Genomic DNA, 15,304 nt, shown 5'->3' on the forward strand with positions numbered 1-15,304 from the left:
GCTAGTAGAAAGGAAAAATGCCACCCACAGAACTTTCCAGGAAACCCCTGCCCTATTAAAATATCAGGGCTTCCACTAAGGCTGTGGGGAGCAGGGTCCTGGGTCAGAGCTGAGGAGTCTCTGAGCAGCAGCAAAGGGTGGGAATGACGCTTTGGAGGCTTCTTATTTTTTGTTTTTGAGGCAGGGTCTCACTCTGTCACCCAGGCTGGAGCATAGTGGCACAATTATGGCTCACTGCAGCCTCAACCTCCCAGGCTTAGGTGATCCTCCCACCTCAACCTCCTAAATAGCTGGGACCACAGGGGCCTACCAGCGTGTCCAACTTTTTTTTTTTTTTTTTTTTTTAAAGGTGAGGTCTCACTGTGCTGCCCAGGCTGGTCTTGAACTCCTGGGCTCAAGCAATCCTTCTGCCTTGGCCTCCCAAAGTGCTGAGATTACAGGCATGAGCCATGACACCTGGCCTGGAAGCTTCTAAAAGGACTTCAAGACTTCCTTTTGCAGTGTGATCATCTCTGGCAGGGCCAGAGCTTCCTTCTTCCTGTGCCAGTGTTTCTCTGCCAGTGACAAGGCAAGAGTCATCATCATCCTGAGGCTCAGAACCTCAGATTGCTGTAAATGGTTCATTGTTCAGGCTTCAGAGGGTCCCCCCTCTCCCTAAGGCTCTGCACAGAACAAAGGTGTCACCTTCTTCATCGTCTGTCTCTCCAATGAGTGACTATTGTGTCTCTGCAGGGACATGTCCTCAGGTCTGTCTTTTTGTGTCTTTTTGCACATGGCACACAGACACAGTGGGACGCCACTCACGCATGCCACCATGCCCCTCCTGCTCCAGCAGGCTCGCTCCCACTCACCCACTCACTTTCAATATTTTGTTCTCCTGCATGGGGTTAAAGTCCCCTGACAGAGCTATCTGTGGCCAAAGTCCAGGGCCCCACACCCATTTGCAGGCAGAGGTCTCTGTCCCATGCCAGACTCGAGGATGCCATGTGCTGAGGCCGTGTGTGCTCTGCTGTGAGGACCATTGGCATGGCCCAGGTGAATGCTCCAAGACAGACAGAGCAGGGCGCAGGCTGACTTGGGGTCTTCAACAGCATTCTTAGCATGACCAGAGCAGGCCTGCTTTCTCCTTCACTAATGGATAATCAGACAAGTACTCCACACATGCAGAGCACTCCACGGTTTCCAAAGCCCTTTATTATCCAATATTCACGACAACCCATTTTGGTGGGTTATTATCATTATCCCATTTAATAGGTGAGGAAACTGAGGCTCAGGGAGATTGACTACAGTCATGTCAGCAAAGCTGGAATGAGAAGCCGGGACTCCTGACTCCCACAGCTGCAGCTGGTTGTTTCGCTCTACGCACAGGCCTTTGTTCACAGCCTTCCCCTTTGTCAGATATTGATTACACCCTTGAGAGGGCCAGCCAGGGCTGTATCTCCTGAGACATGCATTGTTCAGTCCCTCTCTGAAGGGTGCATAGGACATGTGACAGTCACCGGGCACACACTCATATGCTGCACAGAGAGCGTGCATAATACAAAGGCAGTGCCTGCATTCACAGCAATCTGTGCCCTGCCTTGTCCACTGCACTGTTCAACTCCTCAGGCCTGCCGCAGCCGGCCCAGTGACCTCCGTTGGGGTGTGACAAGCAGTGACCACTGGGTGGCAGTGTGTTCTCATGCCTGGGACCAGAAAAGCCACCAAGGGCTGAGGAACGTGGGGGGTGGGGCAGAGGTAGGAGCCCCAGCCGGCTGCCCAGAGAGGTTTCCAGACCGGATCTCCTGGAAGACTTGACAAGGCAGTCCTCTGCGCGCGCGCGCACGTGTGTGTCTGTGTGTGTGTGTGTGTGCACGTGCGCGCGAGCATATGTGCGCATCTGCTGCAGCCGGAGGGCCAAGGACAAGTGCTGAAGTGCAGCTGAGTGTGGGGTGGGGTGGACCCAAAGGACAAAAATATCAAGGAAACCAGGGCAGCCAGCGCACTGTGGGTGGAAGGTGGGTGGAAGGACGGAGGAGAGAGCTGCGGAGGCAAGGGGCAAGGGCTTTTTGCGGGGAGCTTCAGAGAAATGATTACCCAGGAGACAGAAAGAGACAGTGAGCGCAAGAGAGAGAGAGACCAAGAAGGAAACACGAAGCAGCCAGAAACAGAAAAGGGGAAGGTGAGGGAGGCTGGCTGGGGAAAGTAGGTTAGGAGGCTAGGGTGGGAGAAGGGAGCCCCCAGAGGCTGGGGAGAGACGGGAACCTTCACTTGGACAAGAAAGAGCCAGACTCAGGCTTGCTGCTGACAGGGAGTTTATTTGGACTGGGCTGCTGAGATCTGCTGGCTGCCTCAGCTCCAGGTCAGAGCTGCTCCGGCTCGAGCTCAGGCCCCAGCTCGGGCTCCGGTTCTGGCTCCGGCTCCGGCTCCGGCTCCGGTTCTTGCTCCAGCTCCTCTATCTTGCTCTGAGCCTGCGGAGGGTGAATCCCTTGCTCTAAGGCAGAAAATCTTCTTGGTCGCCACTGTGAGAAGAGATGGAGAGAGAGATGGAGGGTGGAAGGAGGAGAAGGATGAAGGGAAACGGATGAGGAGGGACACTGAGTCCATCTATTTTTTCTCAGCGCCCCCTGCCCTCCACATCTGGTCCTGGCTTTCTCTCAACCCCCCTTCCAGCCTACCCAGGCACAAGCTGTCCCCTGAGTGAGAGGCTTATGAAGAAGGGGGGCTCTGAGGGCAAGTTTAGGGTCCCATTTGGTCACCTTCCTGAGGAAGGGGTGCCATCAGCACTCTGAGGATGGAAGAGTGGCAGCTGCTGGGGGGGCAGGTTTGGCATGTCCCTGGCTCACCTGTCTTCTCCAAAGGTGAAAGCCAAAGGCTCCAGTCACCAGAAGGAGCAGAGAAAGGATACCAAGGATGAGAAACAGCAGGAGGTGGCCTGCTTGGAGGGCACCTGGGGCTCTCCCAGAGCGTTGGGCACCTATGGAGAAAGTACAGGATGAGGCATAGGGTCAGGGCTAGAAAGGACACTTTGTCACTCTCTCAGACTTTACAGATGCAATGAGATCCAGAGAGTTTAAGGGACTTGTCCCAGGGTCATTCAGCTGATTAGTGGTGGAAACAGGTCAACGCTAGGCAAAAGCCAGAGATCAGGTCCCTGACTGGAAAGAAAAGTGCTGGGATGGGGGTGGCAGGGGCTGTTCTGGAAGGGGGATAAAGATTATTGCTGTGGTGTTTGGGTCCTGATATTATGGGGCCTCGGACCTGGGCTAGACAGCTCTGTGAAGTATACTGCTGCTCCAAGAAGCCTCTCCCCCTGGTACAGCTGGCATTGCCAAGGCTGGGAAACGAGCTGGGCCTCTTGTGCCTCCAGCCACCGTCCTGAGAAACTCCTCTGGGATGGGGTGTCGAGAGGGCTCCACACAAAGCGTTCTTGTCCAGATGCTGGAGTCACCTCACAAAGCAGCTTCCCCAGGGAGCCAGGTGACCCAAAGGATTTGGGAGTCACTGAAAAGAGTAGAAGGAAGAGATCTTTTGGGGTTCTGCCCCCACGTGATACCACAGGTTGAACCCCAAGTCTCAATCACCCTGCACTCACTTGGGTTCTGGCCAGGTGAGGTTAGGGAAGGACATCAGGGGTCATGGCCACGTTCATCTTTTTCTTTCTATTTAATTTTTTATTAAATTTTATACAGATGCGTTTTCACCATGTTGCCCAGGCTAGGCTGGAATTCCTGGACTCAAGTGCTCCTCTTGCCTCAGCCTCTCAAAGTGCTGGGATTACAGGTGGGAGCCATCATGCCCTGCCAGCCACATTTATCTTATTCAGACAATGCTCTAGTCAGCTCCCTCCCCTGCTCAAAACATTTCCAGGCTCCCTACTGCCTTCACACTCAAACTGGCCCTGGCGGACCACACAATAAATACTATTACAGATTCTTTTACATTACTTTCTATTCAAATGCTCAGAACCCTCAAAATCGGTCAGATGAGCTGACCCCCCATCTACTTCACAATTTTGGAACTTCCATGACATGGCTCACATCAGTGTCTCCTGCCTTGTGGTGCCCCCTGAATGAACGTCATCCCCCTTTCTGAATGTATAGAGAACAGAGAACTGACCCATTAATCTAGAGACAGAGCATTCTCCAAGTTGTAAAGTGAGAGATGGGTGGGTGGGAGGAGACAAAGGGTGAAGGGCATCTGAGTAGTGTCCTGGAGAGTGATTTGGTGATGCAGACACCTGAGTTTAGACCCAGAGTCTGGCACTTCCCAGCTGTTTTGAGAAAGTCTTCGAGGGTAACAGTATCTCTCTCACTGAGCTTCTACATAAAACAGTTGACCTTCAAGAAGGCATTGGACAGAAAGAACTGGTGGGCTTTGATGACTGACGGGATGTAGAGAGGAGGAGGCCAGGTTTCGAGGTGGGTGGATACCAGTGGATTACTGACAGGCTGAGTCAGCAAGGGGATTGGTGAGAGAAAAAGATGGGGTTCAGGGTGAGGTGGCTGAGAGGTGGTATAATATCTAGTTAGAGGTATCCAGAACGCAAGTGAAAACTCAGGATTGGCCTTCAGGAGATGTATTATCCATTAGCATGTTCACGTATTCATTCAACCTCTATACATTGTTAAGCACCTGCCGTGGGGTGCTACTACTTAGTGGCCACAGGTGAGTGCTGCAGACATGGCTAATCTGTCATGGCTGATAGTTATCAACCAGTCAACACATACTCTCTGAGTATTCTTTTTTCTGTGTTTGTTTTATATTGTCTTGGAAAACCCTTGCTCAGTAAATATTTGCTGACCAAGGGACGGATTTATTCACTCCTCCCAAATCCAGGCCACTTCCTGCAACTTTAACCCAAGCCCTGGCTGCAAAGTAGACAAGGATTCTAGAAATATATTCTACCTCTTTTGAACCATTCGGAATTTTTGTCACCTTTCCTTCTAACTTCCCAGACCCTCCCGCCAACTGAGAGCAGGGGAGTCCCATAGAGAACGGTGGAACTTTTATCTTGTGACTCAAGAGGAGATTTTCAGTTTCGTTTCTTTATTATGGGGGTGAGAAAAGTGGGGGCCGAGATGGGCAGGCTCTGGAACTTGTGCCCAGTGGCCTGGCATCACAGGGTGAGTTTGCCTAGTCTTTGCCCCGCCAGCCCTTCCTCCCTCCCTGTCCTTTCTCCCCTGGGAAGGGAGCTACTCCTTTCCCACCTGAGGCTGACCTGTGATGATTGCCAATGTGACAGTGGCATTGAGCTGCTGTCCCTGCAGACGGATATGGCAGGTGTAGGTCCCAGCCTGGGCCTGACTCACATCCTCTAGTCGAAGGGTAAAGTCGCCATTGTCTCCAGTGACCAGGAGGTCAGGGCCTCCCCCAGGAGGAGTCCACTTGGCAGTGAGGAAAGACCGGGTCCCCACACCAGGAGGCAGGTGGCAGGGCAGCTCCACCCTGGAACCTGCTCCAGCATACACTGTCAAGGGAGTTGGGGGCTCCAGACCTGAAGAGAAAAGAAAACCCAAAGTTAAAGCTGGGTGCTGCAGTGGGGAGGGAGTGCTGGGGCTGCAAGGAAGGGAGGCAGAAGAATGCAGGAGATGGTCTGGCTCATAAGAGTGCTAAGGAGCAGAATAAGATGATGAGCTGAGGATGCTCAGAAATCCAGCAAGTGGGCTTAGCCAGAAGGAGAGCGAAGGCTGGCAATGACGCTGGAAGGCCACAGGAGAAGCAAGAAGGGGTGATGGCAGCTGCGAGGCTGCCAGCAATATAAAGGAGTCGAACAGTGAGACACACAGCAATGACATAGGCCACTCGCTGCCGAGAACCTGGTTTGGGGACCCATAGTTAGGGGAGGTGACAAGGGGGGCAGGAAGGGGTTGTGGTCAAGTGTGAAGCAGAGTGGGGGAGTTACCCAGAACAGTGAGGTTATACATGATGGAGACATTGAAGCCATCTCTGTAGGTGAGGATGCAGCCCCAGGGCCCAGAGTCCATGGGGCTGACTTGGGGCAGGAAGAGGAAGCTTTCCGCTAAGTGGTGATGGGGGGACTCCAGGACAGGGACTCGGCGCTGGCCCCGGTTCCGGAACCAATGCACAGAGGCTGGGCGGTCAGGGCGGCTGAAGGAGCAGTTCAAAATGACCCAGTCGGAGGTTCTGAGAGACCCTAGGGGGCTGGCAGTCACTGTGCAAGGATAAAGAAGACTTGATCAGCCCACTGGAAACAATCTCCCAGCACGGCAGGACTCCCAAGCTGGAAGCTCCTGGAAACAGGGACCTGGCTTTAGACTTGTCTTCTCTCCCACATCACCCTCTCCCCATCTCAGCTTCTAGCACCTGGAGGTGTATCAAGTGGATCCCCAAGACTCCCCGGGACTACTTTCCCCTGTCCCTTGCCTGGAGTTTACTTGGCACCAGCCACCCTTGCCGTTTTCCTGGCCTGGAACCCCGCGAAGCCCACCCCCTGAGCTACAGATATCTGAAATGAATCACTTTAGCCCCATGCTCTCCCCCCTCCCCCTCCCTCTGGGCACTCCCGCGTGGGTGGGAGAAGGGGAGCTCGGGGGTGACACAATCTCTCCACAGGGCCCCCCATACACGTGCTTCGGGGGCACCTTCCACTCCAGCAGGCCGCCCACCCCCTTCCTCTACTCTTCTGGGAGCTCTCCCACAGGGCCTAGGGCGCAGCCTCTGCTCCAGCCCTTCCTGCGTCCCGGGAGGGAGGGAATGGGGACCCACCTCCCAGCCCCTCTCCCGTCGTCCCGCCCCACATACTCGAGGCCTGGCCCAGGCGCAGACGGAGGCGGCAGGAGAGGGCGCGGTCCCTGAGGTGCACCGCGGCGCGGTACTCGCCGGCGTCCGCGCGCCGGGCTGGGCGCAGCCATAGCGAGAAGTCCCCGCGCTGCCGGCCGCGCTCATCCAGCTGGACGCGGGGCTGCAGGGGCAGCCTCCCGCTGCGCAGGCCTCCGGGACCCACGCTTAGCACCGTGTAGCGGCGGGGCCTGGGCCCCCAGGAGGAGGGCGCCGCCGGGCGTGGGCCGGGGGTCAGGGGATGGCCGGGGGCGGGAGCGGGCGGGCCACTGAGCGGGAAAGAGAATGGAGTTGAGAAGCTCCAGCGGTAGGAAGCCCGGGAGGATGCAGGCAGCCACCCGTTGAGTATGAGAAAGCCCGCCCCAAGAGTTCTCTGGACCACCAACCGTCCCCTCACCCCCCCGACCCCTCTGTTGGACTGGCTGCATCCCCTTCTGGAGAGAAGGGATGCAGGCGTGAGGGTCGCTGATTGCAGATCAAGGACAGGAACGGTGAGAGCGAGGGCTGGGAGACTGGGTCACTGGCTTCAGAGGGAGTGACACCTCAGGGCAGGGGACAGAGGACCGGCATGGGTGTTGGGTTGAGTGCTGGATTCGGAGGTCCTGTTGCCCAAGTTTGGGGTGCATACCTGTCTGGCTGATGCTGCCAAGTGACCCCTGCTCTTCGCAGAAGGCTGAGATCCTGGAGGGGGATTGTGGGGCTGCAGGGGAGCTGGGCAGGAGCCCCCTCCTGGGCCCACACCACCGGGACCTCAGCCCCTGGCTGGAGAGGCTTCACTAGGTGAGCAAAAGAGAGGCCAAGGGGAGGGGGCATGAGCCGAGAGGCAGGGGTAGAGAAGGAGCCTGGGTGTTTCCCGAGGGAGAAACAGGGTGCAGGAAGAACTTGGATTTCTGTTTCTTCTCTGCCCAGAGAGGCTTTGCGGGTGGAAGGACTGCCCAAGAGAGGGATTAGAAGAATCCACCACAGAGCTAAGGACCTCAGGACCTTTGTGGCCACAGAGATCCCTGCTGGTCCCCTCCTGTGGGGCTGGAGGTCAACCCTCCCGCCATCCCCATTTTACCTGGAGCCACCCAAAGCGGCTGCAGAAACAGCAAGCCCAGGAGCTGAGCCTCCCACATCTCTCCTATGGTCTGGGCAGCGCTGAGCCCTCCAAAAGGAGGTCAGAAAAGGAAAGGGGGCAGTGGCGGGGGGTGGGGGGCAAAGGAGAAGTTCTGCAGAGAGGGAGGTGGAGGAAGGGGATCTAGAAGAAGGGAGACCAGGAGAGGGCCTTGGAGAGAGGGTGGGGAGGGGTGACTAGAGGCCGGAATCCAGAGGAAAGCTGGGCAGATCAGGCAGCCTGAGGAAGTGGGGACGGGGGTGTCCCAGGGAACAGAGCAGCGCCGTGGTGGAGAGCAGATAGAGCAAAGTGGCTGTCGTGGCTGGGATGCCGTTCTGCTGGTCTCTGGGCCTTCACCCCTGTGCCCGGCCTTCCCTCCACCTTCCCCACTTCCCCTCCTCCCGGCCCGCCCCCCGCACCCCAGGGCTTACAGTTTCGCTTCGCAGTGGAAAGTCTGAGGGGGTTGATTCCCAGCAGCAGCACCCTCCACCTCTGTGGTGGCACTCCCCTTGTTTACTTCCTCAGTCCTGGGTCTCCCCACCTCCCCCTCCTCGCCCCTGCCCCACCCTCCAGACTGCTCCCTCTCCCAGGGACCTTCTGCCTCCACGAACCATTTCTGCCTGGAAGTGCCCCCCTTGCCCATCTCTAAGCTGCCTCCTCAGTCCCAATATTCACACTTCCTTCTTGGCAAGCTCTTTCCTTGTTGCTTAATCTCCTCCCTTGTTCCCTTAACCTCCCAGAACTTTGTGACCCCTTTAGACCTGCCTTTCCACCCATCAGTACAATGTCCCTGGGAACATGGTGGACAGGAAGCTTTACTGCACCCCAAAAATGGTAGGTCTGAGGCTAGGCATGCCAGCTTTGCGGGGCATGGAGAATAACTACATTGTATTGAGGCTTCATTACGTGCTAAGCACTGTATTGGACACTTGTAGTAATTCATGAAATCTAATACTTTTCCCCATTGTACAGATGAGGAAACTGAGCTTCAAAGAAATTGTACAGTTTGCGAAGGTTAGGGAGTGTGAAGATAAAAGCTGTGAGTGTACCTGTGTGCGTGAGTGTAGTCCTGACCTTGGATGAGTTACGGGTGTCTCCTGGGAGAAATGATGCTGTTGATGAGTCAACACTCCTCCCCACTCCAACTCAGGCCCCCATACATACACTCAGAAGCATCCTCCAATCCAGAGGTTCCAAACTAAGAGGAGAAGGCAAGCGTCATGCGGAGTTGGAGAAATGCAGAAATCTTAGAACTCTCCTAACAGAGATCAAACTCAGGGGAAACAGAGGCAGTGGGACTAGGGAAGGCCCGAGACTGACAAGAGTCATACAACTCCCGCTCCCCAGCCCAGCCCAGGGAGAGCTGGAGGGCAGGTGACGAAACATACAGCCGACCTGAGAATGACACAAGACCCAGGATTTCCCTGCTTGACTGGAAGGAGCTCGATTCCATGCCAGGCAGAGGGCATCTCTGATGCCAGGCAGCTCACTCCAAATCCTAGCAGGCTGAGACCCAGGACTACCAGCCCTCTCCCAGCTCAGGGGCAGGACTTCCTGTTTCTGGGCTGTTTCTCTGTGCCTGGTTCAGCACAATAGAGCTGGTAGCTTTCCACTGGGCTCAGCAGTGTCTAGGTCTTGTGTGGGTTAGCAGGGAAGTGTGTATTGCTGGGGAGGAGCATCCCTGAGAATCCAAAACAGGACATAAGTCAGCTCTCAGAAGAGCTGGGCTCTGGGCCACCCCTAGAGGGCTGATCTTGTCTTCTTGAGTCGTGGGTGGTAGGAGTGTGCTGCTGCTTTTGTATCAAAGGGAAGGGTCCTGGTAGAATGTGAGGTCAGCCACCCTCCTCCCTCTCTACTCTTTTGTCGCACTGACTGGACCCCCTGGGAAAGCAGGAGACAGGTTAAAAACAGAAGCGCGACCATTTCTTTATTAAATTATACAAAAAGGGAGGGGAGGGGGGCAGCTGTGGGGCTCGGCCCCAACCCCGGCCCCACCCTGGCCTGGCGCTGTCTGAGAAGAGGGGATCTGAGGGAGATCCAGGGGTCAGGCAGGATAGGGATGGGGCAGGACATGAGGCTGGGGGATGCAGAGGTTAGGTGGGAGAGGCTACCAGAGGAAGGATGGGGCTGGTAGGGGAGGGAGAAAGAGAGCAATGAGAGAGAGGAGCAATTGGGGGCCAGCTGGAGAGCTCAGATGGAGCAGGTCAGGAGGTGGAACAATGGCAGAGTGAGGGTGGAGGGCGCAGTGTCTGGAGAGGCGGAAATGAGAAGGCTGGGGAGAAAGAAGAGGGTGGCAGCTCTGGTGCAGGACCCAGAGCAGGGAGCCAGGTGAAGAGTGGCTGGACTTGTCTGCCCCCACCCCCACCTCCAGGCCCAGAGAGGCCTCCCAACCCCAGCCTGTTGGCAGGGGCTCACGCCGATGCCCCATTTTCTGTCTTCTGCCGTTTGGGATCCGCTTCATCCTGTGGAGAGGGAGAGAAAGGGGGAGCTGTAAAATGGGAGGGGGGACCTCCCCCTGTCCCGGTCCTGTTCCAGCCCCCACCCCTGCCGCACAGGGATCTGGGTCCAAATCCAAAGGGCGCCCAGCCCGGCTGCATCCCTGACAGCCCCTCAGGCCCAGCAACCCAGCCCAAACCTCCTCTTCGGCAGCTCTCTTCAGCGCAGGCCCTTCGTCATCCTCCTCTTCTTCTTCCTCATCTGAGGAGCCAGAAATGGGTCATTGGGGAAGGGCAGGAAGCTCCGGCAGAGCCCCTGTGGTCGCCCTGAGCCCTGCTTCAGGTCTTCAAACCCACCCTGACTCTGCTCCTTTGAGCCCGGACTTTGCCAGCCCAGCCTCCCCTGCCCCTCCCCACCTTCTTCTTCCCCTTCATCTTCCTCCTCTCCATCCTCAGCAGTTTCTTCTTCTTCTTCCTCAGCCCCGTTCTCCTCCTCCTGTGGGGACCAGGAGAGGGAGTAGCCTCAGGCTGGCTGCATGCCTTGCCCACCATCACCACCAATGGGACTGGAGACTGGGTGATAAAAGCACTTGGGAGGGGCCTCAGGGTGGGGCAGCAAGGATGAGAGGGCTCAGGGGAACCGCAGGACCCAGCACCCTCAGAAGGAAAGCGGAGGAGGGATGAGATGATTGGGAGGGAAGATGGTAGGGCAGATGTGGTCCTTTCCCCAACCCCTCCACACCTCCACCACTTCTTTCTTTCGCTCTTTCCGGCTTGCCTTCTCCTCCACCTTCTCCTTCTTCTCCTTCAGGTCCTGCAAGGGAGAAAGAGGTCACCTTTCTCACCACAAATGGCTTGCAGCCCCTAAGTCCCTGCAGCCCCAGTTCTCCCTCTGTAGTGAGCTTAGAGGAGTGTGAACTGAAGAAGGTGGCCACAGGTTAGAGACAGAATAGGGGCCCCAGGGTCCTTACATTAGGGCTATGAAGGGGTTGAAACCAAACACCTCCTTCCCCAAGACCCAAGGTGGGAAAGGGATGAAGCAGCAGGAGCGGGCAACCAGGGTAATGATCCCCACCCCCATCAAGTTCTCCCAAACCTCACTGGCTGAAGAGTTCAGCTCAGCAAAGCAAATCCTCTCCATCTGCTTGCAGCCTCAGTGCCCCACCCCCTCCTGTGTCCCTCCGCCTCCCTTGCCTGCCCCCCCACTGCCCGCCCAGCTCTGCCTTTTGTCTACCTCTGGGGCCTTTTCCTGAGGACTCTCTCTCCTGGGCATCCCTCCCAGCTTCCCCTTCAGCTTCTAAGGTCTTTGTTTCTCTCCGTCTGTGTCTCCCTAATCCTCAGGCCCCTACTTGGCCAAACACTACACCTTAGCACATTCCCAGCACCCCTCCCACTTTCTGCCCTCCCCACACCAAAACAGTTCAAGTAGTTTCCTCCATCCCTGTCTCCCATGGTGTATGCATGGGTGTAGTGGAAGAGTGGAAGTAGCCATTTCCAGTGGAAATGTAGGTGAAGTAGAAGAGAAAACAAGGAGGGGAAGAGTAGCAGGCATGGGAGACAAGGAGAGAGCAACAAACAAGGTATGTGACTGGGGTGGGATAGGAATGTTGAAGAGGGAGGGACCTGTCTAGCAGACCCTCCCACCAGCCAGCCCCTCTCCTTCACCCCAAGATCCTAGCAGGCACAGGTTGAAGTCCTGTGCCGAGATGGCACATGTGAGTCCCTTCTGGACACTACACTAGCCTCCCAATTCAGATTCCAGTGCTCTCCCCACCCACTCCTCGGCAGGCACAGTGTAACACGGTTGGTGTCCTTGTGTGATCTGATCTGGTGTTGGTGTGCCACGCTGTGTATCTGATTCCATGTGAATGGAAGTCTCCTGTGTGAGATCACCCTGGGAGGGGGGTCCTTTCTGGAACAGGACAGGGGATAGGAGAGGAGCCTGGTGCAGAACGGCTGCCCTTGAGGGCACTCAATTCCCTTCTCCCTTTAAGGGTAGCTCAGAACTCTTCACTCTCACTCCAGAGAGGGTGCCCTTCCACCCCACCGTGCGGTCTTCATTTCTGTGCCACAAGGTCAGTATGGCATTTCCACTAGCTAGTGGGCTCGTCCCTACGTCCTGGGCCAGGAGAGCAAGGAGCTGGTCAGCTTCTCTCTGGGGGCCCCAGCACCAAAAGTCTGTATGGCCCTGGCCTGACTTTCCCATCTGGGCTGATGGAGGGAGAGAGTGAGAATACCAGAGACCAAAGTTCAAGGGGCCGGGCCCTCTCCTCCCCTGTTCTGTCCTTCTGGTCACTGTCCTTCCATGATCCCTTTTCCAGGAGAATATGTGACCTGGGCCCTAGGTCTTCTGCTAAGCGGCCCTCTGGCCTCATTTACTCAACACAGGCACACACACCGACACCGGCCGACAGCGATGCACAGACACAGTTAGAGAGGAGAACCCACGCGATGGGAGACACATGGCCCAGCGTTGGGCCATTCTGGTACACACTCTTGAGACAGCACGGGAGCACAGCGGAGCCACTCAGCACTCACAAAGCGACAACATGGCTCCAGAACATCTACGTCTCCACATGCACACATGTAACTGACACGGGCAGTCCCACACACTCGCTGGATTTCAGACATACAAAGACACCTACTCAGTGAAGTCACATGCCACCGCACAGCCCGCCGGAAGGCCACATGGGCGCACCTTGGCAGATCGCACACAGCCCCTCTCCCACCGCCGTTATTCCCATTGGCTCCCCCCGTTTCACTTCGCGGGCCCCCGGGAGACCTGTGTGACGGCCCCTCAGCAACCACCGCGCCCCCCCCCCCCGCCATACACATACACACACAAGATAGGGCTCCCAGCCCCCAAACCCCGGCCGCGTTAATTTCCCAGAGCGACACTCAGCAGGTTCCCCGGGGAAATTAGAGGAAGGCTGGAAGAGAGGCAAGGGCGAACGGATGGGGCCGGGGAAGGGAGCTGATGAGGGCGAGGACAGCTCGACGCAATGCCATGCAATGCCCAGCCTCGGCTTTTTGGAAGGCTAGTCCTGCCCCGCTTCTAATTTTTAGGAATTCGAGATTCTTTCAGTGTGTACGTGGGAAGGGGACGATGAAGAGAAAAGAAAGCTGAAAGGCAGCTGAGGGGAGGGAACGAGAAAACAGAGGCGGCCGCCGTCCGGGGAAAGAAGCGAGCGACGGTCCGGCCGCGGGGAGGGGCCGGGAGAAGCAGCCTCCAGGGAGAGTCCTGTTTACACTTGAGGATCTCAAACCGCTTAGCGAGGAAAGGTGAGGTCAGGTTGCAAGGAAAGACGGGGCAGCGGGGCGCAGGGAGGGGGCGCGGCAAAGTGAGACTCGGGGCGTTCGGATGGGAAGCCGTACGGGATCCGGTCAGCGAGGTGGGGCCGAAGAGGGGTGGGGACGGCTGCGGGGGCCGGCGCGACCGGAGCGGCGAGGCCGGGCGCCGTGGTTTGCGCAGGGCAGCTAGAGGGCGCTGGCGCTAGCCGCGCGGAGCCGGGAAAGCAGCTCCGGGCCGGGGAGCGGTGGGAGGGCGCAGTGGGGTCCGCCAGGACCCGGGCGCGAGGGCCGCGCGGGGCCGTCGGGGGCGGCCTGGGGCGGAGGACCGCGCCGGGCCCCAGGGCTGCGCGAGGTCCGGGCCGCCGCCGTCCCCGCCCGTACCTTGGCGCTCAACTCGGCCGCTGCCTCCACGCTTTTCTCCGACATGGTGCCGGGGCCGGGGCCGGGGCTGGCGGGGAGCCGGGGTCCCGGGGCCGAGACGGAGGGGCCCTGGACGGCGGAGGGTGGCCGCGGCCGGAACCTGGCGCGGTGGCGGCGGCGGCGGCGACAGCGGCAGCGGCGGCCGCTCGGCAAGCTGGGTCTCTGGAAGAGGCGGCAGAGGCGCGCGGGGTGGGGCGGGGGTGGGTCTGGAGCGGAGACCCGCAGGGCTGCGGCCGTCCGGAGGGCGGGCGGAAGGGCGGTGCAGGCGGTGGCCGGCGCGCTCGGCCGCGGTAGCTCGGTCCCGGGCTCGCCGCCCCCGCACCAGCAGAGCTGCCGCCGACCAGCCGCTGCCGCCCCCGGGAAGGGAACCCGCTTATAAGGCGGCGCTGCCCGACGGGAGGGGCTTCCCAGGGGTGGGGCAGGCGGGAGCGGGGAGGAGAGGAGAGGGGAGGAGGATGAAAGAGGAGGTTGGAGAGGTGGGGATAGGAGGATGAAAGCGAGGGGAGGGAGAGCTAGAGAGTCGGGAGGGAGGACGAGACCAGGAGGGGGAAATGGAGAGACTGACGGCCGCGGAGAAAGAGTGGGGCGAGGAGGTGGGAAGGGGTGGGGTTCCTGCGGGGAGGCACCTTTCCAAATCCCAACCTACTGCCTGCGAATGTGGAGTCTGGCTTTTGGGGGCGGACTGGAGAGGTGGCCAGAATCCTACTGACCCCAAAAAAAGCCCTGGGATTTTGCCAAGGGGTGGGGTGAGGGGAGCAGATGGGAAGATAGGGCAGGTATTTGAGAAACCAAAAGCTTAAAGAAGAGGAAGAGGGTTCGGGCGCTCCTTCCACACCACGCCGGATTTCCCCCTCTCATCCTCCATCCACATTCTCTGGATGGCCTTGAGGAGGGATGGGAGGGCAGACAGGGCGGCCCAGCCTTCTCTCCCGCCAGATTGACACTTGTGACCCTTGCCGGGTGCCTCCCTTCCTGGCCCCCTGCTGTGAGCCGGGGGGAGTCAGGCCCCCTGGTCTCCTTTGCTCTCTTCCAGCTCTCCTCCATCTTCTACCTCTCTTATTCGCCCGTCTCACCTCACTTTTATTCGCCTGGTCCTTCTATTTCTCTTCATCTGTCCTCAGTCATCTGTACCCAGACCCCTCCCTCACAACCAATTATAACTCGAATCGCTCCCATTCTTCTCTCACCTCTTCTCCACTCCTCACTGACCCTCTTCTGCCCTTCCACCTCTGGTCTCTCCCTATCTTTCCCAGACAACCCTGCTCTTGTCTTATCTGAGTCA

At 57.8% G+C, this 15,304-nt stretch overlaps 2 protein-coding genes across 3 annotated transcripts; both read right to left on the reverse strand.

Annotated features, from left to right (window-relative positions):
* Positions 1–2,277: 2,277 nt before the first annotated feature.
* LAG3 (lymphocyte activating 3) lies at positions 2,278–9,699 on the reverse strand. 2 transcript variants are annotated; one of them, XM_063640810.1, is made up of 9 exons: positions 9,272–9,699; positions 7,841–9,074; positions 7,409–7,556; positions 6,745–7,049; positions 5,885–6,154; positions 5,201–5,476; positions 3,241–3,483; positions 2,826–2,956; positions 2,278–2,501 (listed from the first exon to the last, which is right to left on the reverse strand). In XM_063640810.1, the coding sequence occupies exons 2-9, from the start codon at positions 7,896–7,898 to the stop codon at positions 2,343–2,345; spliced, it is 1,590 nt and encodes a 529-aa protein (XP_063496880.1). In that variant the 5' UTR covers positions 7,899–9,074; positions 9,272–9,699; the 3' UTR covers positions 2,278–2,342. The 2 variants fall into 2 exon arrangements, with proteins under 2 accessions (XP_063496880.1, XP_055136861.1); XM_055280886.1 differs by lacking the exon at positions 3,241–3,483 and having other exon boundaries at positions 7,841–9,699.
* A 78-nt stretch (positions 9,700–9,777) lies between these two features.
* PTMS (parathymosin) lies at positions 9,778–14,598 on the reverse strand. The gene is made up of 5 exons (XM_055280890.2): positions 13,984–14,598; positions 11,054–11,125; positions 10,729–10,807; positions 10,512–10,573; positions 9,778–10,338 (listed from the first exon to the last, which is right to left on the reverse strand). Exons 1-5 carry the CDS (start codon positions 14,026–14,028, stop codon positions 10,288–10,290), a joined length of 309 nt encoding a protein of 102 aa, XP_055136865.1. The 5' UTR covers positions 14,029–14,598; the 3' UTR covers positions 9,778–10,287.
* Positions 14,599–15,304: the final 706 nt, after the last annotated feature.

The sequence above is a fragment of the Symphalangus syndactylus genome, chromosome 5 (genome assembly GCF_028878055.3).
Source record: "Symphalangus syndactylus isolate Jambi chromosome 5, NHGRI_mSymSyn1-v2.1_pri, whole genome shotgun sequence".
Taxonomy (NCBI): Eukaryota; Metazoa; Chordata; class Mammalia; order Primates; family Hylobatidae; genus Symphalangus; species Symphalangus syndactylus.

Bases quoted from the DNA above. Each gene is read 5' to 3' on its own strand.
- PTMS (XM_055280890.2), bottom strand. From the start codon at position 14,028: ATGTCGGAGAAAAGCGTGGAGGCAGCGGCCGAGTTGAGCGCCAAG. The intron at 11,126-13,983 runs GTACGGGCGGGG...TCTCCCTTGCAG, and splicing joins CGGCCGAGTTGAGCGCCAAG to GACCTGAAGGAGAAGAAGGA. The intron at 10,574-10,728 runs GTGGGGAGGGGC...CTGGCTCCTCAG, and splicing joins AGATGAAGGGGAAGAAGAAG to ATGAGGAAGAAGAAGAGGAG.
- LAG3 (XM_063640810.1), bottom strand. From the start codon at position 7,898: ATGTGGGAGGCTCAGCTCCTGGGCTTGCTGTTTCTGCAGCCGCTTTGG. The intron at 6,155-6,744 runs GTATGTGGGGCG...ATCCTTGCACAG, and splicing joins GCGCCTGGGCCAGGCCTCGA to TGACTGCCAGCCCCCTAGGG. The intron at 2,957-3,240 runs GTCCGAGGCCCC...CTTTCTCCATAG, and splicing joins CACAGAGCTGTCTAGCCCAG to GTGCCCAACGCTCTGGGAGA.